Below are 21967 nucleotides of genomic sequence, written 5' to 3'. Positions count from 1 at the left end.
CACCGCCCCTCTGGAGGGCGACCTTGGGGTCTTACCAGTGATGCTTGCGAGTCGTGACTCCAAACTTGGCGGCACACTCGTAACAGGTGGACCCGTCGCACCATGGAGGCTCCTTGGACAGCATGTCTGCAAGGATGGGCGGAGAGGCCCCGTCCCCATCAGAGTGACCGTGCCAGGCGACCTGGGGGCCGTCGCAGTGACGTGGGCACAGGAGCAACACGGGGGAAGGCTCTGGAGCCCCAGCACTTGCCAGGCAGGAAGGGCAGTGCTCACCGCTGTGAAAGCACAGCGTCTGCGGGGGACCCAGGCGGTCGGGGGCAGCCAGAGCGGGAGGCACAGTGGGAGAGAGACCGCAGGCCGGGAAGACCAGCAGGGGCCCCACGGCAAGGGGCCAGCGGGGAAGGGATGGACCTAGAGCAAGCACCACAGGCGACAGGGGCCGGGAGGAGGCAAGAGTGGCCGAGGGCTTGGTGTCGGCTGCGGAGCATTTGGGCCAGGAGTGACCAGCACACGTAACAGAACCGTGACTCGTCTCTAGGCTGAACGCCAGCTCTCCGCTGCCCAGAGCGCCCTGCCCATGCACGCAGCCTGAGCTCACAGCAGGAACGGCACGAGGCTGGTCACCGCCCAGCACCTTCCACACTGGCGCCCGGGCGGCTCCTGCCCTGAGCTCTGAGAAGGCGGCCCACGTGCGCTACAAACGGCAGGTTCGCCGGGAGCGAGACGCACTGTGCGTGGGCACCGGCTCTGCTGTGGACCACTCGGGGACGCTGGACAGGTCACCCGGCGCCGCTGCCACCTCAACAGGGATGGGGTGACGCTGGCAAATATGAGACCAAGCAGAGCGCCGCTCTCCTGGCCACAGAAGGAACGGGGTGGGTGGGGTTGGTGGGGGCGGAAGCAGAAGGCTGTCCCAGAGGACACGGAGAGCCTGGACGCAGATGTGCAGGGACTGCTGGACCCGTGCACGGGTGACCCGGGAGCTCACGGATCTCTGGGGGGATCGGGGCGCCAGGGGTGGATGGGGCCCCAGAGCACTCTGGGAAGAGACTGCTCACAGCCCCTCTCCCATCACGGCCCTCACAGGAAGCTGCATACAGGGCCAGGAACGCACGGGCGCATTCTGGGGTTCAGAGGTCACCAGGACATCTAGACGACCTACAGGGACCATCTGCCTTGGAGGAGCAGGAAGGAGCCACTCACCCAACAGTCTGAACAGAAGCTGCTTCGTGGCGACCTGGTAGTTGAAAATGTTGACTCCCTGGTTATTGTTGACCCCAAGGCGAGCCCCAGAGCGGACAATGGCACGGCACAAGTTGGCATTCCCTTTCATGTAGGCCAAGAGCAGCACTGGAAAACGAAACAGCAGCAGGGCTCCTTCCTACCCGGGAACGGCCGAGGGGAGCACAGGCCCCGGCAGCGCGCATGTCAGCAAAGGCCCTGCGGACACTCTGGGAAACCTCCACAGGGGACGCAGCTTTGTCCAGTCCAGGGCCAGGAGCCCGGGGCGTGCAGGGCCGCTCCGGAGCCCGGTGAGCGCGCCGCTCCAGAGATGTGAGCAGAGACCAGATGCGGGAAGAGGCCCGGAAGGCAGGCCCCTGTCTCAGCTACCCCACTCTGGCACGCGCGCAGGGGGCCAAAGCCCTAGTTACATGACACCCAAACACTTGAACACGTAGAGAGAAAAGTCAGCTCGGGCTCACCCTCCACCCCAGGGAGGCCTCCCATGCAGGCGCCAGCCCTCTGCTGGCCCGTCGCTTCCCTCACTAACACCCTGCACTCCACCCATCACTTCGTCCTCTCAACGGTGCAGGTGGACGGGGGCAATGATTTCAAATGAGGGATGAGGCAGAGAGAGGTCACAAAAGCACCCAGTGGCACCACCGAGAACAGAGCGAGGCAGTGGGAACCAGGTGTGTGCACTTGAAGCCTGAGGAGACGTGCCCGCCTGCCCGTTTCCGGTTCCCAGGCAGCGGCACACAGCAGCGGGTGCCGGGCCCACAGCCCACTCCTGCAGCCGACTCCCTCAGACCCAGGCTCAGCACAACACGTTCACATGCCAAGGCCAAGAACAGACAGGATACGTGCACCCGTCTAAGGTTCCAGACGCTCCTCGGACGCCACGCTGCTGCCAAAGGCCGAGGCGGCGCTGTTTGGTGGGAGGGAGAATGGGAAGGAGGCAGCAGCGCAGGGCTCTGGGAGCCCAGGCTGGTTTCACCTGTTTCCCGACTCGAAAAATGGGGACACGCTGCCTGCACCAACAGGGGGGCTGCGGACACTGCACAAGCATCTACATGCAAGAGTCCCTCAGAAAGGCGGGGACAGCCACACGAGTTAGCGCCATGACCGTGGGCAGCCGGAGCAGCAGCACGGGAGGGCCTCCATGAGACTCCTGCCCCTGTGTGCATAATGGGCCACGTTTCTGAAGCCCATCAACACACACCGCAGCACACCCCACTCTGGAAGTGCGTGCAGGGCCAGACAAAGGGCAGAGGAGGACAGGAAACACAGGCAGGCAGGCGTGCGGATGGGAGTGTGGCTTGGGAGTTCTCCAGACTCTTCCGACATGCACGTGTCCCAAATCAGGCACTGCAGAACGCCACGGGGGCTCCAGGGACAGACGCTCCGAGAGCCCCCCTCGATGCGCAGGCAGGTACCCTCCAAGGATGACATGTGCGCCCGGGCTCCTGCCCTTCCGGGAGGCGGGAGCCCAGGGAGCAGGGACGGCGGCCACGCACGCTGACGTACCCGTGTTCCCTTCCGCATCTGGCTTATCCAGGGGGTACTCGGGCATGCACTCCAGGAACAGCTCGAAGATGGTTGCTGCATTCTCTCTGCCGTACTGTCCCAGGATGTGCAGTGGCGACTGGCCGCTGACAGAGCAAGTGGGGAAAGCGGGGTCATGCACAAAAGATGTAATCTTCTGACCCCCGTAACGCTGGATAAATTTAAGAACACTGACTAGGTCGTCAAAGTTTCTCTACAAAGTAGAGGTACTCTGAGGTACCAAAGTCGGTCAAGTGCGCTACTGGCCAGTTAGTTCTACAGCGAGGACCTGCGAGGCACGGGGACCACGGCGGTGAGGGCAGGCCAGGTGGTGTGGAGCCCAGGCCTCTGCTCCGACCACACACACTCACCGCAGGTTGAAGGCTTCGGCGTCCACGGTGCACTCGGTCAGGAGGACCCGGATGTTGTTGAGCCGACCGTGCATGACCGCGAGATGCAGAGCTGTAGGGTAAACCCTCTTACTGGGCAAGCCCAGGACCCGCATGGGAAACATGGCCTCTTCACAACGTCCCTCAGAACAAGACGCAGCCACAGCTGCCCGGCCTCACTGCCCCCGCAGGACAGAGTCGTGCACGCAGCCCCGGCAGACCGCGCTCTCTGCTTCTGTGGTCGCCCAGAGCGAAGACTTCAGGGTTTCACCAGAAACCGCTGCAGGGCTTGGGAGGAAGCTGCCCGGAACAGTCCATGGGAGCCCAGCCCAGAGCCCTCCCTGCCACAGCTCTGCTGCTGTGGAAACCAGCCTCCCTGAGGAGGGCAGGCCGGGATGCGGGGCACCTCGACCTCCAGACTAGGGGCACTGCGGAGGGCACCCACCGTTATTTCCATTCTCATCCACAGCAGCAAAGTCCACTGTGTTCTCCAGGAGGACAGAGCAGATGGTGGGCAGGTCCTGCTGGGCGGCGAGATGGAGGGCCGTCTGGCGATGCTTCGTCAGCTCATTCACTCTGGCTCCTGCAAGAAGCTGTGCGGGCTGGTTACCTGAGCAGCCTCTCCACCGCAACCGGCACAGGTCCTGCCGACCGCGGCAAGCCCGCCCATCTCCGGACATCCACGTACCCACCCGGCCCGCAACGCTGGGACCGCATGGGCCTCGCACAGGCTCCGGGGGAGGTAGAAGCCAGCGAAACCCGCCGCAAGCAGAAAGCAACAATTATCGGTATGTGAAGAAGCCATTCCTTAGGACACAAAAAGACTTCTGTGTCCTAAGGACTTCTTAGGACACAAAGACTTCTAAGACTCTGCGCTACAGACCACACAGGATGACAGTGACATTCACCGTACTGCGTAAGGATGTCCACTGCTCACAGCAGCAAAACCAGACCACAAGAAGGATTCAGTTACGAAAATTACAGAACAGCCAAACAACAGAACAGCACCCAGTAAGATGATAAAGATTTGTGGTTTCACACGGAAGGACATCTAAGATACAGGAAGTCAAACAAAGGCCAGTTAGAAGACAGGATGACAGAAGGATCCCATCTGCAGAGACAGACAGACACACACACACTGAAGGTGTGTAAAAGCACGTAGACCAAACTCAGAGGTGTTAGGGGTATAAGGGAGATGTGACCTGCTTCAACATCCTTACATGCTTTGCAGTTTTCCACAATAAGCATATACTCTGTTTATATTATTTTCTGTTGTTATTAAGATTTTAAATAATCTTCACATCAAACATAGGGCTTGAACTTACAACCTCGAGATCAAGAGTCACACGCACCACTGACTGAACCAGCTGGGTGCCCCTCCTATGTCATCTTTTTTTAAAAGATTTTATTTATTTACTTGACAGACAGAGATCACAAGTAGGCAGGGAGGCAGGCAGGGGTGGGGTGGGGGGAAGCAGGCTCCCCACTAAGCAGACAGCCTGATGCGGGGCTCGATCCCAGGACCCTGAGACCATGACATGAGCTGAGGCAGAGGCTTTATTTAACCCACTGAGTCACCCAGGCACCCCTCCTATGTCATTTTTTAAAAGAAAGAAATTAACCCAAAGAATTACAGAAGCAAAAGCAGGAAGGACCTTTCGACAATATCCTGTCCACTCATTCTTTTTTGGACAGACTTCCAAGCTGCGGCTAGAGTCCATGGTGCCTGCCCCGCAGCCGGAAGCCAGGCCGGCTCCCAGCGGGTGTGGACACTCTGCCTCGTGGCTCTGGTTCGGACCCTGCCTTCCAAGTCCCAGCCTCCGCGACCTCTGGGCGCTCAGGGCGAGCACGCACAGGTCCGGGAGGACATTCAGAGGCGGATCCATGGCCACAAGTGCTGCGTGTGCTGGGGTTCAGAGCTAATCTCAAGGATGGTTAACTGGGGAGGGGAGAGGTCTGGGTGAAGGCACTCTTAGATGCGAACAGGCTCCAACGTGAATCCGACAGCCACGGTTTGTTCAGCTGTTTCTAGGCCCTCCCACCACCTATTTCAGGGAGGCAGCAGCTCGACATTGGTGAAGGGGCCGTGGCCCTCTAACCTGTCCCAGCTCTCAGATGGAAGGACACATGGCCTGAGACTGTCTGCGACTCTGCGGCCCACCTATGCCTCCGTGGCCGGTCCCCACACCCAGTCTGGGCCTGGTGCTACCAGACCCCATCATCATTCTCCAGCCCACCTCACGGAACTGCCCCCCACAGCCCACTGCAGAGGTACCTGCTCCCTCAGCTCCAACACATAACAAGTCATATTTTCGAAAAAGTCTTTTTCAAAAACAAAAATGGGACAGGGGTGCCCAGTTGGCTTAGCTGGTCAAGCACGTGACTCCTGGTTTCAGGGCTGTGAGCTCAAAGCTCATACTGTGTGAAGAGAAGAGAAGAAGGGAAGGAGAAAGGAAAGGAAAGAAAGAAAGAAGGCGGGACACTGAACGCCAATCAAGTGCCCTCCTGGCTAGTCGGGCAGCAGGTACTGGGTCTGATGGGAGGTTCAGGGTCCGGCCAGGGGACACGAAGCCCTTCACCTGCACGTGCTCTCAGCTCACACACTTGCTTGACTTCTCCGCACCAAAGGGTAAAGGCTGCTCACAGTTCTAGGTCTGCCGTGTCACACCCTCCAATCTGGACCCTACCTGCCCTTCCAACCACAGCTCCAACACCCTCCCCAAATTCCAGCCGAACCTTCCTAGTGAAAGCGCCCACACGACTCTAGTCTCCACGTCCTTGCTCAGACCGCGCCGCGGCCTGGGTGGCACTGTGTCACACTAGGAAAGACAGGGTTTGCAGCTGAACAGAAATGGCTAAAATCCCAGTCACCTACTGACCACCTCATAATCTCGAGGGAAACTTCTGAGCTTACATTTTCTGCTTTGTAAGATGTGAAAACTTTCCTACACCTCTCTGGGTGGTCTTGAGAATTAAGGAGTGGTCAGCTCCTTGACGTCAATCTTGGCAGTGATTTCGGGATCTGACTCCAAAATCGAAAATAAATAAGCTGGGCCAGAAACTAAAAAACTCCTGCACAGCAAAGGAAATCATCAACAGAATGAAAAGGTGTCACCTACCGAAAGAACGTATGCGCAAGTCACACGTCTGGTGAGGCGCCAACATCCAAACTACAGGCAGAACTCACCGCAGCTCAACACCCAGTAAGTAAGTGAACAGTGTAAAAACAGGCAGAAGGACCCGACAGTGCCACAGAGAAGATGTCCAGACGGCCAGCAGACACAGGAAAATACGCGCCGCATCACTCGGCATTGGGGAAAAGCAAACCAAAATCACGATGGGACCCCACCTCACCCTGGCCAGAAGGGCTAAGATCAGCAGCGCGGGAGACAGCAGGGGCCGGCGAGGGAGCGGAGAACGGGGACTCTTGTGCGCGGCGGGCGGGCATGCAGGCTGCCGCAGCCGCTCCGGAGAACAGCACAGACATTCCTCAAATACGAGGATGTTCCTCAATACGAGAAACGGAAACACCATGTGACCCGGTAATTTCACTACTGGGTATTCGTCGAAAGGAAAATCACTATTTAATAAAAAAAAAAAAGATAAAGGAGCAAGTTTCTTGTACACACTGTCAAAAAGCTTTAAAATGCCTTTAGTATCACACAAACCAACCAGCACAACCAGCATGGGAACTCTTGATAGTCTGGACCTGCTCTTGGCCTCCTTGAGTTCTCCACAGACAGCAGAGGCAGCCACCTGCGAGTCGGGGACCCGCCTTCTCCTACACGGGCGCCTGTGACACCCTGCACAGCTTGGGCCCGCGCAGAGGCACGGGCGGCCCGACCAGCACCGGCTGGGCCCACAGCCGCGCCCGCACGCCACACACCGCAGCCCTGGGGAGGGCTCCAGCGCGCATGCGCTTCCTGGGCTGCGGGACAAACACTGGGTGTTACCTGCACCCCCGTCCGCCACAGCCTTACAGGCAAAGCCAAGACAGGAAGCGGCCCCAGGGTGCATGACGGACGGACAGGGAATGACGCAGCGTGCACACACGATGGGCACTACTCAGCCAGAGACAACGAGCTCGTGCTTTTTGTAACAAAACGGGTGCACCCTGAAGGCATTAGGCTCCATGAAATAAGGCAGAGAAGACAAACACCACATGACCCCACTTACATGGAGAATCTAAAAATCAAAAACCCAAACTCACAGGATAGAGAACAGACTGCTGGTTTTCAGAGGGGGGGTGTGGGGTGCTAAAATGGGTGAAGGGAGTCAAAAGGTACAATCTTCCAGTTACAAATACATAAGGCCGGAGCGCCTGGGGGGTTCAGTCAGTTAAGCATCTGCCTTAGGCTCAGGTCATGATCTCAGGGTCCTGGGATCGAGTACCGCATGGGGCTCCCTGTTCAGTGGGGAGCCTGCTTCCCCCTCTCCCTCTGCTGCTGCCCCTGCTTGTGCATGCTTACTTTCTCTCTTTCAAATAAATAAACCTTAAAAAGAAAAACAAGTAAAACACGTTAAGTTCTGGGGCAGTAACGCACAGCACGACACCGCGTACCTGAAATTGCGAGGAGTAAATCTTAAAAGTTCTCATCGGAAGAAAGCGTGGGTACCCGTGTGTGACAGATGTTAACTAGACTTGCCGTGGCGGTCACTCTGCACCCCACACGAATACTGAACCATTGTGACGTACCCCGGAAACTACCATAATGTGACATACTGAGGAGAGCACACAAGCGTGTGCCAGCGGCCCCGAGAGCACATGCCTGGCGCCGGTGCAGACGCGGGCCTCCCTGCCCTTGTGGCCGGGCCTGCCCCGGATCCTGCTTTCCCTCAAGGCGTCACACCAGCACCTGCACACGGCACCGGCTGGGCTCTCAGGACGCACTGCCACTGACACAGGGCTCCCCCAAGGGCACTGGCTTAGCTCCCCAAATTCATGCCAACGCTTCAGAAAACGCGCCAGAACAGCACCGATGAGAGCTCCTGCACGCGGCACGACCCGGCCCGCAGGTCCCAGGCACTGATCGCGGCACTTACCAAGTTGCGGACGATGATCTCCGAGCCCGCTTGGACAGCAAGGTGCAAAGGGGTCAGCTTGGAGGCATCCTGGACTCTGGAGTTCACATTCGCCTGCACGCTGATCAGGAACAGGACGCTCTCGATATCAGAGTTCTGAACTGCCACATGAAGAAAATTCCGGCCCTTGTTATCCACCTAAGGCAAGAAGAAGGAGCCAAAACATTAGTGGGCTCCCCTCGTAAGGGAGCCTCCTGAGCACCGGCCAGAGGCGACGTGTGGCCAGCCCCTCCGGTCCAGGAGGCTCCCTCCCGAGAGACGACACACTGCACGTGTCCCGCACCCCGCCACAACACATCCTCCCTGCACATGGGCACCTGACCACGTGTGCGAGGCCCTGGCACCCTCCGGCAGCAGAAGCTGATTTGGAAAACTGAGAAAGAGATGACCTGCGGATGGGAAAAGGAAGGGGGCGCTAGGGGAGAAAGGAGAATGCAGAGACTAGCTGTGGGGTCCCCTGCTTGGCTCAGACCAGCCCCCAGGACCCCCCACCGCAGCGGCAACAGCAGCCCGACCCCAAGCAGTTGCATAAGGTTCCTCCTCCATCGGGCTATAGGGTAAGAGTACGCAGCGGGGAGGCAGCCGCCAGCCTGCTGCAGACCGGAGTTCCGTGCAACGGGCCAGAGAGAAGTTGTGGCTATGAAAGCCATCGTGTCCCCGAGTGCTCGGTGAGAAGTGAGGGGGCAGCGCACGCACACACAGTCACACACACAGCACATGCTGCTGTCCCAGGCGGTGTTTCTACAAAGGACTCCGGTCCACCGTGCCCGTCTCCCTTGTATGTGAGGAAACATGAGGGGCTGCCTGCTCCCGACCTTGCAGCAGCGCCCGCAGCCCGCCCGCCCGCACGCCAACACGAAGCCACCAGGCTGGGGCAGCCTGAGCACCCGAGCGGGGCTCGTCTGCCGCGACAGGATGTCACTCTGTTCAGCTGCCACGTCCCCATGTCACAGCCCTAGGCGGCTACTCGTGAACCCCGATGGGGACCCCAGTCCCGCCCAGACGCCCTGCGGCCAGCCCTTCGCCAGCCGCCCCGAGCAGCTGCTGAAGCAGCACAGAGAAGGCCGGGCACGAGCCTGCGGCCCGGACGGAGCCCCGCTCCTCCAAGGCGCTCTCCCCAGAGAGCTGCCCCGACGCCAGCCGCTCCTGCTGTTCAGTTCACAGCTCCAGAGACCTTCATCACTGGGACACGGAGACCAAGCAGAGGCACAAGAGGACACCATCAAGGCACACCGCAGAACTATGCCCCTGCCGGGGCCTGGCCACGCCCGCCTCCCTGTGCGCGAGGCACCAGCGTGGGGCTGACACGGGGCAGAGCACCCCGCTCTCCGCCAGCACCAACAATCTGCCGGAACGGCTGGACTTCAGGAAGGGGGACAGCACTTTCAGCACAGGTGTCTTCATGGACAAGAGACCTGTTTGGCTGGGGACATCGGTTAGTCTCCGCGTCGCGGGTCCCCCGAGCTCGGGCACTGGGCGCAGTGTTGGGTGTGGGTCCCTCACCTGCTCGGCAGCCCCAGACTCCCGCTTGAGGATGGCCTCCGCTGCCCGGTTATTCTTGTAAGTCATGGCGCAGGCGAAAGGGGTCAGCCCCTGTCTGTCGCGGACGCTCAAGTGGATGTCGGGGTGGGAGATCAGCAACTGAATGATGACGCTGTGCTGGTTGCTGATGGCCACGTGTACAGGCGCTCTCCCTTCCGCGTCCTGCAGGGACAGAAGATGAACCAACAGTCAGCCTCGCCTGAGACCACTGCCCGCTCGGCGGCAGGCAGCCTACGTCCTCACGGGCCAGGACACTGACAAGCACCAAGGAATATGACTCGGGTGCTCCACGGAGCTCCGGGACATCTGAGCACAGTGCTCAGCTTGAGTCTCGGACAAATTCCTGGCAGAGATGGACAGCCAACAGAGGTAAGAGGCAAAGAGAAGCGGACTGAAGAAACATTCCTCACCCTGCAGAAAGGACAAAGGCACAAAGTGGGAGAATCTTCACCTGAAAGTCTTACAATTTACGGGGCAGACTGTGTGACCCAGGGGAAGTCACTTCATCCACCTGTCCCTGAGCCCCACTAACGGCCAAGCCGAGGCCCAGGACCCAGAGTCTGCAAGGCCCCTGGCAGGTAAGAGATTACTCCCTAATTCTGCCGTCAGCATCCCTCTCCCTGGAAAGAGAAATTCTCCATACCTGTGTGTTTACGCTGGCACCAAATTCCAGAAGACACTGTACCGTCTCCTCCAGCCCCCAGGAGGCAGCCAGATGCAAGGGGGTCTGCCCGTCTCTGGCCTCCTCCTCCCCTTCTCCGTTTGGACCGGGCTGCCTGGGACTGTTCACGTCGCAGCCACTGAAAGCGAGGGGGGACATGACCAGGCTCCCAACCCGGCCAGAGTCTCACCGGCAAGTGCACAGCAGCAGCCTTACCCGCCCAACGCGCTGCTGCCGCGGCCAGGACAGCTGTCTCAGTCACAACCCAACGTCCGGGTCTGACCCCACCGATTTTCCTTTGGTCTTGGGGGCAGCCTGGACATCAGAACTCTTCAAAGGCCCCCCAGGGATGTGTGTGTGGTCATCATCTTGAGAACCACTGCTCTAAAGGTCCCAGCCGTGCACGCTGCACCCCGAGCGTGCCCTGGGCCTGCTAGGGCTCATGCACCTTCAGCGGGCAGGGGCACGGGGGGGTCCCCAGAGGGGCCATCTGGTTTTCATCGCCCCAGCCTCCTGCCTGCACTGTGTGAACTTGCCTGACGGGACTACGGGAGCCTCTAGGGCCCTCAGAGCAGGAAGTCTCAGCTTCGAGACTGCGAGGTGGGCACACAAGCCCTTCTCCTCAGAAGCGGGTCAAGTGCCTTCACTGGCTGACTTTATACAGCAGGGGCCCTCCTACAGCCTTCACCGGGGACGTCAGACCCGCCAAGGCACGCCAAGACCACAGCTGAGGAAGAGGACACGAGAGACACTGGGGGTTCTCAGACCTGCGAATAAGGAAGCAGGCGGTAGACTCGTTGTTCTCATCGATGGCCCTGTGCAGGAGCGTCTGCAGGCACCCCCCGGGCCCCGGGCCCCAGCACGTGGCATCACAGCCGTGTCTGACCTGCAGAAAACACAGGTGACTCAAACACTGCCCAGCAAAGTCACTCTATTACCCGCTCTGAGCTCTAGGTATACCATCAGATTCACTGTTTTCAGGCAAGATATAGCTGACAATTTGCTACTAATGATACTGATCTGTAGAACACAGGTTAAAATCTGCTTTGTGCCAGGTCCTGTGGGATGGATTTGGGAAACACAAGAAAGACAGAAAGACAACTTTATCATTGCTCTTGGGAGCCGTGTCCCAGGAGGACAGGAAACAGACGCACTCCCCTGGCCTCAGGGACATGCCTGAAACTCACAGGGAATGTCGCCACCAGCTACGTGAGGCCCCGGCTGCACAGTGCACTCCTGGCAGGGACCAGGCACATCAGAAAGCTCGGTGAGGACTTCCTGGGGCCTGTCCTCTGAGTAAGGGAGACAAACCAGAGCTCTGGGCACTTGCCACCATGGTATCAGTGAGGGCAGCCCACACCGAAGGCCTTCCAAGGAGGCACCCCAGCTCTCTGGCGTCTTGGCGGTCCTGGTAAAGACAGCCTAAGAGAAAGTGCTGGAAAGATCACGCTGAACTGCAAGTTCTCGAACAGGCCTTTCCACTGCTCATCCCTGACCTGACTGGCTGCTGGCAGCTCTCTTGTTCCTCGCGACTGCTAGGTATAGACCCCAAATCAGTCTCGGACACAAACACCCCCACGCGGAAACGGAGGCTGGAGCTGAGCTTGTCTCACCAGGGTGGATGCGATGTCCTCCAGACCGTTTGCCAAGGCAAGCCACAGCGGGGGGTTCCCCTTCTCATCCGGCACGGACATGTCCGCGCCCCGGGTGCAGATGGCGTCCACCACGAGCGGAAGCTGGTTTCTGATGGCCAGCTGAAGGGCCGTCTCCCCATCCTGAGTCCTGCGAGGACATGCACCCAAAGCCAACATTTGTAGCCAGAGCCCAAAGATAACGCATGCCCCAGCGCATTCCAGAGGCCGAAAGACACGTCACTCACACGAACCAACACTCCCTCAGAGCACTTTAACCCGTCAGCAGCCTCTGTCCCTTCTGCCTTTTTAAAAAATACAGCCAAGTCACCCTAGTGCCCCCAGAAGGTAACGCAGTGCCCGCGTGTGCTGGTGTGCACTCGGGCGCACAGCTGCTTCCTGCAGCAGCTCGGTAACCTGCCCCCACGTCTGCGCACTTGACCGAACGCTCCCTCTCCTCAGCCATTCCGGGTCTCCTGACACTGGAGATAAAGATAAACTCCTCTGGAAATACGGGAACACTAGAAACTGAACTCTGCATTTCTCCCCCAAGCCTTCGGACAGCTCATTGGCTAGAATGTTCTTCGTGGAGCACGAGATCGCTCTCTAAACAACGGCTTCTGGACTGTCCTTTCAGCGAGCTCTGTGCGGTACTGCGGCCTGGTCCTGGAGGGTTCCCCTCCACCGCCCCCGGGGCCCAGTGTGCTGGGAGCAGGTCCTGCCGGGAGAGCGCGGCGCCGCCCACCTGATGTTTATGTCCGCCTGGTGCTCCAGGAGGAAGAGCGCGCTCCTGCTGTCCTGCCGCTGCATGGCCATGTGCAGCAAGGTCTGCCCGTCCGCCATGGTGTCGTTGATGCCAGCCCCGGAGCCCAGCAGCTGTGCTGCGATCGTGTGCATGCCTGGGACGCAAACAGGCCCCGACTGCCCCACGCGCCCAACATCTCGCCGCAACACACCCACGCCCCTTCGACGTCTCAAAGCCGGCAGCTTCCACGGGGTGTTACAGGCTTAACCCAAACCCCGTGGTGCGCGCAGCCCCTCCCTTCCCCCCACCCCTGGGACGCAGGTCCGTCTGGACGCCAACAGCCTCCGGCATCCCTTACCAGTCCACAATGCCAGGCCCAGCACCGTCTGGTCTCGGGAGTCCTTGAGGCTGAAGTCCGGAATGATTTGCAAGTTGTTGGTGGCATGAAGAGCATTAGCTAAAATTTTTAAAGGAAACACACACTTGATTTCACCATCCATGGACCACATTCAAGAGCATAAGAGCTACTTAGCTTCCAACTAACTGACTGGCTAGAACAGAATCACCTCTACACAGAGAGTTCACGATTCTTCTTGTGGGGGGTGGAAGCCTGGGAGCCTGGTATTTTGGAGCAGAGCTTAGGGGAAAAAGTAAGTTTTTAAGGCTTAAAATAGTGAATCTTCACAGAAGGAAAACAAACCCACTATGGACACACACGATACCTGACTGCTGAAGAGAGGGTCAAAACCGCAGCCTGGCACGGAATTCCCACCACCGCAACACTCCTGTGAGGACCCCCAGAATGTGCCTCTACCTACAGCCTCACTCCCTTCCAGAGGCACACAGCGGAGGCACACTGACCGTCACAGGGACAGGGCAAGAGGAAGACAAGTGCCAGGCCAGGAAAGGGGAGCACCCAAGCATGCCTTTCTGGGGAAGTGGGCCTCCCCACGGCAGAGGCTGCCCTTGGCCCTCCTTCCCACTCCTCCCACGGTGCTCCTGTCAGGGAGGCTGAGGCAGGACAGCCGGCCCGAGCAGGACTTGGGGCCGCAGGGTCCTCGGACACTGCTCACGCCGACGCAGGGCTTTGGGAAAACATCCACATGAGAGGCAGTCCCCGGTTCTAAAGCCATAACTCGACAGGTGGCGTGGAATGGGCAAGCCCTGTCCTAAAGGCTATACGCGGGGCGACAGCGGTCAGAGCCAGAGAAAACACGCTCGTCTCGCTCGACCTGGAAGGATCTGGGCGAGAAGACTCCCCAGCGGAAGCAGCATCGACTCCACAACTCACGACTTGGAGCTGCTGCTCGAAGGTGCAGGCAGGCCCCACCGCCCACCTTTCTGCTCCAGGATGACAGACACCACGTCGGGATGATTATAGGCGATGGCCATGTGCAGCGGGGTCTGCAGGTAGATGCCGTCTGTGGGGCTGCTGGCGGACGCGGCCTCCCTCGACGGCGGCGGGGCTTCCTGCGTCTGCAAGTTCGGGTTGGCGCCCTGCTGCAGCAGCTCCGCGGTGAGGCCGGCCAGGCCGCGGCGGCAGGCTGTGTGCAACGGGGTTTCTCCCTGAACACAAGCAAACGGCACACCTCAGAGCACGCTCAGGAGGGGAGTGCCCGTCCCGGAGCGCCGACAACAGCGTGTGTGCCAAAACCTGGGTTCCCGGGGGCAGTCGCCACCCTCGGCTCATCCTGTCACCAGCTGACAGTGACATGCCCCACACCTGTGGGTCTGTCCCTCCCTTCCCTGTGCCATCAGCCTCTGTTCCTTTAACGTCGGCCAAGAGCCCTCCAAACGCCCTGGCTCGTCCTCTCGTATGTGTCTGGCAGCGTTCCTAACCGCCCTTCACACAGTTACGACTACACAAGCCCGACATGCCGCGGAAGCCAGCCCCGGGGAGGCGGGCAGAGCCTCAACTGCGGCCCCGCGGGGACAGGACTATCGAGGGGTCGCCGCGCCCCTTCTGCCCCACCCCCACTGGGCTCTCTGCCCGGCTCCCATCAACCCCGTCTTGAGCTCGGATCAAGTCCTCCTTCCCCTACTTTCTGACATTAAAAACACTTTAAAATGCCAACCCACACACTCGCCTCGCTACTCAAGAGGCACAAGAACACACGACGGCAAGTTTCCTCCCGGCCCTGCCCCCACCACCCACCTCTCTCCCCAAGGAAACTCCGGTGCCAGAGTCCCGCGTCCTTCCAGGGACAGAACAGTCACAGAAGGACAGGCACCCAGACGTACACACACAGCATCCTGCCACTCAAACAGACGGACTCAAATCGAACACGCCGGCCTGCTCCTTACTCTCTCGGAGAATACACCTCATCGGTCTAGAGTCAAGACCCGACAAGGCTCCTTGTGAGACACAGCAACATCCCACTTCCTTTTTCCCTGGAAAGAAATTTCCACTTTGACCTCTCAGCTGATTTTCTGCAACCTCCGTATTTCTAACTAACGTGTTCCTGTTGCCGCCTCTCAGTTTTCCAGGCTCAGGCACTGTATGTGCACCTGCCATTGCGGTGTCCCTGTGTCACCAGACTCGGCCCCCCACCCCCGCGCCCTACCCCATCCACCGGTGTTACAGTGGAGGAGGGCCTCACGGGCCATCCTGTGTCCCCCTGTGTCCCTGTGTCCCAGGACTCGGCCACCCGCCCCCGCATCCTTTCTCATCGACCTGTGTCACAGCGAGGAGGGCCTCACGGACAGTCCTGTGTCCCTGTGTCACCAGACTCAGCCCCCACCCCCATGCCCTTCCCCATCGAACGGTTTTGCGGTGAGGAGGGCCTCACGGACTGTCCTGTGTCCCTGTGTCACAGGACTTGGTCCCCTGCTCCCGAACCCTTCCCCATCAAAAGGTGTCGCGGTGTGGAGGGCCTCACAACAGTGTCCTTCTCTGTGGGACCATCTTCTGCTCCAGCCCCCTCCCCTCCACACTGGCACTGGGAATGCTCAGTGACCCTCATGATCCCACCAGAGTCAGTAAGCACCAGTCTCTCGCACCCCGTATCTGGGGACAAAACTTTACCCGTTTCAGTCTGGTTTTCTAACCAAGTGCATGTATTATTCAGACAAAAACTGAGAAAAGAGCTAATTTCCCCCCACATCCACCACTGCCTTTCTGGCACGGACCCACACCGCCCCCCGGCTGCCCGGCACACTTACCCACTTGTTCCTGTGGTTGGCCTGGGCGCCACTGGTCGCCAGGAAGAGAGCCGCTGCCTCGTTCCCTGCTTCAGCCGCCCGCTGCAGTAAGCAATTCCCTGGGACACAGGGAGCACACGCGTTTTCCACCTGCACAAGGACGAGCCCCTCCTCGCCCACCTTTTCACGACAGGCAAGCCCACACCCCACACCCACGTCACACCCACACGGGCCCTCTCTGCATGTAGACGCAAACCCTGGACAGGCCCATGTCTCGGTGGAACCAAGACTTGGTCTGGGAGTCAGGAGACATTCACTCCTCCAGAGTCTGCCACTGGACGCTGCCCGGGGCCAGGGGACTCTGTTGTGAGGGGTCTGTTCTGCACACCACATGGCAGCTGGATGCCAACAGCACCCCAGCCTTGTGGAACCGGTGCGGCTAAGATGCTGCTGGGGCGCAGGAAAGGCAACGGTCGTCTGAGCACCTGTGCACCTAGAACGGCCACATGCAGCACAACGTGCGCTCAGTTCCACCAGAAAATGCCCTCTACATCTGACCCCAGGGCCTTAAGTGGCTTAGAAATGTTCTGCTTTTAGCACTGTTTTCTAAATAAAAATCTTAGGGGAAAAAACATCTTTTTTCTTCCTTCCCTCGTAGAATAGTTCTAGCCCCAAAGCAGCGTTTCCCTTTCCACTAACATCCGTTTCCGGTTCAGATAAACGCAAAATCCTGTGCGCTGCAGCTATGCTATCTGAGAACACAAACTGCACACCAGGACTAAAACGATAAAGAAACGGGCTGCAGCTAAAATCAGCAACACAAGAAGCGACAGGTGTCGGCAAGGGTGGGGAGAAACGGGAACCTCGTGCGCTACGGGAGGGAACGGGAGCTGGCGTGGCCACTCTGGAAGCAGCATGGACAGTCCCCAGAAAGGTGAAAACAGAGCGGCCCTACGACCTAGCCATCACACTACTGGGTGTTTACCCCCAAAGATACAGACACAGGGATCCGAAGGGGCACGTGCACCCCAATGTTCATAACAGCAACGTCCACAAGAGCCAAACTGGGGAGAGATGGCCACAGACAGATGAATGGACAGAGAAGACGTGGTACGTATTTACACACGCACACGCAGACACACACACACTGGAGTACTCAACCATCAAAAAGAATGAAATTTTGCCATTTGCAATGACATGGATGGACCTAGACTATACTATGCTGCGTGAAATAAGTCATCACAGAAAGACAAATGCAATTATGATCTCACTCGTGGAATTTAACGGAAAAAAACAGATGAACACAGGGAAAAGGGGAAGAGAAAAGGAGGAAGGGAAACAAAGCATAAGAGACTCTTAATGACAGACAACAAAAAGGGTTGCCACAGGAGGTGGGTGGGGGAGGGGATAGATGGGGGATGGGCATTAAGAAGGCATTTGATGTGATGAGCACCGGAAACCTAAGTGATTTATTACTGATTTCTACTCCAGAAACCAGTAATCGCACATTAACTACTTAAAAAAGAAAGAACTAAAGAAAGGACAAATGCTTTTTCATGCCCCTTCCCCTTTCCCCTCCAGGACCGTGACCGCATCCCTAGCAGAGAGCCACTGTAATTTAAGTGAGCCCTAATGACGGTCCCGTCCTCACTTCTGCAGTCACTCTGGGGCACACAAGACATGAGCACAGCCCTCCCTGTCAAACAACGCCGACCTCCACCTGCCAAAGTGTTATGCTGAGAAACAGGGCGTTGAACCCATTCCATGCATAAGGACGACCGGAACAAGGAAAAATGGTCATCCTGAACTTGCACTGAAACTTGAAGTATACAGAGTAAAGCTGACGGCCAGCGAGAGATGGACAGATCCACACCCACAGTGCAGGACTGTAATCCTCCTCCCTCACCGGCAAGCCGAGCAGCCCCACGGCCAGTGACGTGGGAGAGTGCGTGGCAGAGCAGCACGCGTAGTGCAGGGACGTGAGCACAGGCGTGCGCGCCACACGGACATAACGCGGTCCCTGTCAAGTACGTGTTAAGCTTTGGTAAAACCGGATCTGCAGGGCGCCCAGGGGGCTCAGTCAGTCGGGAGTCTGCCTTCCGCTCAGGCCATGATCCCGGGGTCGTGGGATGGAGCCTGTTTCTCCCTCTGCCTGCCACTCCCCCTGCTTCTTCTCTCTCCCCCATTCTCTTTCTCAAATAAATTAATCTTAAAAATCAACCCCACGGTCAAGTCCTAAACATCAAGGAACCAATTTCTTATATAATGTGATGCTCATATAATATGATTACATTAGAAACCATAAAATTACGGCCAATAACCAATACGCCTTTATAAATTAAGAGTAATTTAGTAACAATCTCCTTTCCAGAGACTTTCCTGATCCCCTGGTGTGGTGCCTTCAGCTTTCATGTCACCCGAGGGGTGATCTACTTTCATTTGTATTTATTTATTTTTATTTATTTATTTTTCTTAAGATTTTATTTATTTATTTGACAGAGAGAGATCACAAGTAGATGGAGAGGCAGGCAGAGAGAGAGAGAGAGAGAGAGAGAGGGAAGCAGGCTCCCCGCTGAGCAGAGAGCCTGACGTGGGACCCGATCCCAGGACCCTGAGATCATGACCCGAGCCGAAGGCAGCGGCTTAACCCACTGAGCCACCCAGGCGCCCCTCATTTGTATTTAAGTTATTAACTTCTTTCCACACCCCCCTTTTCTGGGCCCACCCCCCTCCTCAGTGGTGCCCACCCACGCTTCACACATAGCAACACCAATCACAAAGGGACCCTTCCTCAAATATCCACACATCTTACTAAGTCAGATCAAGGAAATATCCGCCCTAAAACAGTGGCTTTGCAAGTGTGGTCGCTGGATTCCTGGGGGTTCCTGAGTCTCTCAGGGGCCCGTGATGTCAAAGTTGTTACCATAACACCACCACGGGATGTTTGCTCGTCCCCATGCTCACCGGTATGGCTGACAGGTCACGCTGAGGCCTGAGCTGAGTGACAGCGGCCCTAGCACGAACCTGCAGTCCCTGCATTGCTCTTGACCACCACACACCAGCCAAGAAAGGGGTGGGTTCTTGATAAAGCAGTAGAAATTACTAAATTTCTTAAATTTCAGCAAGTACCTCTCCTTTCAGAACCGTATGACATTTCCTTTGTAAGAGGGACAAGCCAATAAAAGGATATTCATTCAGAAAACAGTGAAAGTCTGAGCAGAAAAGCACAGGATAAACACATACTCACATGAAAGAGGAGACGCGTCTGCGCGAGGAAGTGAGCAGCGCGCGGAAACCCACAGCCGCGGCGCAGCGCGCCCCACAGCGGCTCCGGCAAGGGGGCCGGACTCACGGCCGCGGCTCCCCAAACCAAGCAGCCGACAGACGCTCTCCTGAGAAGGAACACAAATGCGAGCCTCTCTCTCTAACGACAACCGGCAGTATTTGTGCCGGATGACAAAATGTGGATCTTTCAAGTGAATATCAGAATTTGGGAAACTTTAACCAAAAACCACAGGTCTGACCGCTTATCGGTACCGGAAGACAACAGTCTTCTCTGATGCGATCAGCGGCGACACTAGACACGTCATTCTGAGATACACACGCATTTGAAGACGCCATAACTCCGCGAACCAGCACTTTCCGAATGACCAAGTCACGATGTTACGGAACCACGTCTGGAGCGGAGCCGCTCGCAGGCAGACGGGCCGCGGGTTCTGGCATCCCAGAGTACGAGCAGCTGGTGGGCACGCTTCCAGGCCCCATGCTACGACGGACTTTCAGCTACCGCCCGGGCGCTCTGCTCGCTGCAGACCCCAGGAAGCACGCCCACCTGCCCCAAGAGGGCTCCGAGTGCGCCGCCCTCCTCCAGCTACGTCCGCGCGTGAGGGCGCGTTTCCTTCCCACGCTCTCACCGAAACTACTTGTCCCAAAACGCTGACTACAGATGCAGACACAGGAAACCAGTCACTCTCCTGCCTCATTTTGTTTTAAACACCATTCTTCATAAAAAAAAAATTGCCATCTTAAACATAGAACGGTTTGTTATTTTTTAAACTAATACAGCTTTTACAAACTTCTCAGTTTTAATTTCTAAAATGTTAAGCATTACAGCTATAACCCAGCAAAACCAAAATTCTGAGAGATACGGTTTTTAAGGGTGTAAAAGCAGCTCTGGAGCCCTGCAAAGACACCCCCCACACCCAGCAAACGTGTTTCTGCCTCACAGACCAGAGTACGGCTAAACTGCTAGAAGCCTGACGTCAAAAAAAAAAGAAAAGAAAAGAAAAAAAGAAGCCTCGGGCTGTTACTACAGTGAAAAGCGCAGATGATCTCTCGTAAGACCACGCCGTTTGGTTTCTAACTTTTTGGTACAAATGCGGACGTGGTGTTTCCTGGGCCCCAGTGCGGGGGCACCCCTGCATCACCTGTAACAGCGTCCGGGGCGTTGGTGTTGCTGCCGCGCTGGATGAGTCGAGCCGCGAAGCTGTTTTCGTCAAAGGAGGTCCCGTTCACCACCGGGAGGTCTTCGAAGGGGTTCACGGAGTGGTCGGGGGACATGGTGACGTACTGCACGGCGAGCCACAGGGCAGTGCTGCCCTCGTGGTCCTTCAGCTCCAGATCCAGCCTGAAGTAAGGAAGCCACGCGAACGGTTCACACAGTCCGCAGCAGACCAGGAGCGGCCACAGCCTCACCTTCCCTTTCTGCATACTCTGCATGACCACTGTTCGTCTGGCTCTTACTTACTAAACTTCGTAACACTGGAAGACACTGTACAAGAATTACTTTTCTCGCAGCCTCCCGCCCTCCCGGCTGCTCTCCCGCCGCTCCCCGTGCGTACCGCTCGCACTGCAGCAGCTGGCTGAAGACGTGCTCGTTCCTGGCTGTGATGCACACATGCAGGGGCGTCCTAGGGACGAGAGAGAAGAGGGGTCAGCGCAAAACAGGCGCGGCTCAGGACGACCCACGAGAACCCCGCATTTCTGCAACAGCAGCTCTCTGTGCCCTGGAAAACAGCTGTCCAAAATCACAACCGAGTCTTCGAGAATGAAAATGGAGTTGCTTCTAGGGCTCCATCTAGCCAGGGGCCGAGGACAGGAACCCACAGAAGGGAGATCTGTAAGGTTTCCTCCAGTCAACGGCTGACGCTCACTGAGTAGCTACTCGAGTTCGGAAATAGCAGTCTCTACACGTGAGCGTCCGTTCTCCCCACCGACCCTCCACGAGTCCACAAGCGGACGTTTTTCTTCCTATAACTCTGGGTTATGCTCAGACACCACGTGCCAACAGGCAGGGACTGAAGGAGGCGCTTCTAACTGCCCTTCACGGCCTTTATTCAGCCCTCACGGGTCCTGAAGCCCACCCCCACCCCCCCAGCAACCATCTCAGAGGCACACGCCACCAGCGGGTGCTGCAGCTGGAGGAAGTCACAGTCAACAGAAGAGGGACAGGAAGCAATTACTTGGGGAAATAAAGTAACCGTGACATGACAGCGGGGTCACAGAGACCCATCTTTCCTCGCTGCGGGATCCCTCCACACACAGCTATCCTCCCACTCCGACAACTGCACAGAGCTCCATCCTCCATTTGTGAGAGGCTCTTCCAAGGTATAAAATACTGAGCCGTGACTAGAGAGTGGGTCCCACTTGCTGGAGGTCGCTTCTGTCCTCCCACACTGCCGCCCCAATGGGAGGCAGCCCTCCCGTGGACTCAGAACCACAGGGGATCCCCCACAAGGCACTGCTGGACAGAGGACAGAGGAACAGGACAACAGCTGTCAGACGTGCTGCGGAAAGCCGACAGGAGCCGGCGTCGTTACCCGCAGCGAGAACCGGGTCTAACCCAGAGGACTTCTCCATACCCAGACCGCACGGAAACACCACAGACCGCCTTCAGACAGGGTGCGCCTCCCCTTCACAGTTCCCCATCAGCTCTGACGAGGACGCTGGGACGAAGTGCCCTTGGAGGAGCTGGACCGGTGAGCCCCTGAACAAGACACAAACTGCTTAC

The 21967-nt window shown here is 57.7% G+C and overlaps 1 protein-coding gene across 3 annotated transcripts in view; it reads right to left on the bottom strand.

Annotated features, from left to right (window-relative positions):
* Window positions 1-21967, bottom strand: part of ANKFY1 (ankyrin repeat and FYVE domain containing 1) — a 72760-nt gene that overhangs the window by 3660 nt on the left and 47133 nt on the right. For all 3 annotated transcript variants that reach the window (XM_045985525.1, XM_045985526.1, XM_045985527.1), the window contains 16 exons: window positions 20799-20867; window positions 20385-20584; window positions 15979-16076; window positions 14154-14382; window positions 13175-13273; window positions 12817-12970; window positions 12054-12222; window positions 11208-11326; window positions 10423-10579; window positions 9741-9941; window positions 8199-8375; window positions 3601-3748; window positions 3138-3228; window positions 2749-2873; window positions 1204-1350; window positions 36-126 (listed from right to left, as the gene is read on the bottom strand). In XM_045985525.1, coding sequence (XP_045841481.1) covers window positions 36-126; window positions 1204-1350; window positions 2749-2873; window positions 3138-3228; window positions 3601-3748; window positions 8199-8375; window positions 9741-9941; window positions 10423-10579; window positions 11208-11326; window positions 12054-12222; window positions 12817-12970; window positions 13175-13273; window positions 14154-14382; window positions 15979-16076; window positions 20385-20584; window positions 20799-20867 — 2274 coding nt within the window. The remainder of the gene's footprint in view (window positions 1-35; window positions 127-1203; window positions 1351-2748; window positions 2874-3137; window positions 3229-3600; window positions 3749-8198; window positions 8376-9740; window positions 9942-10422; window positions 10580-11207; window positions 11327-12053; window positions 12223-12816; window positions 12971-13174; window positions 13274-14153; window positions 14383-15978; window positions 16077-20384; window positions 20585-20798; window positions 20868-21967) is intronic.

This window comes from Meles meles, chromosome 18 (assembly GCF_922984935.1).
Source record: "Meles meles chromosome 18, mMelMel3.1 paternal haplotype, whole genome shotgun sequence".
Classification (NCBI taxonomy): domain Eukaryota; kingdom Metazoa; phylum Chordata; class Mammalia; order Carnivora; family Mustelidae; genus Meles; species Meles meles.
Note: the sequence above shows the minus strand (reverse complement) of the source record. Positions and strands in the feature narration are given on the sequence as shown.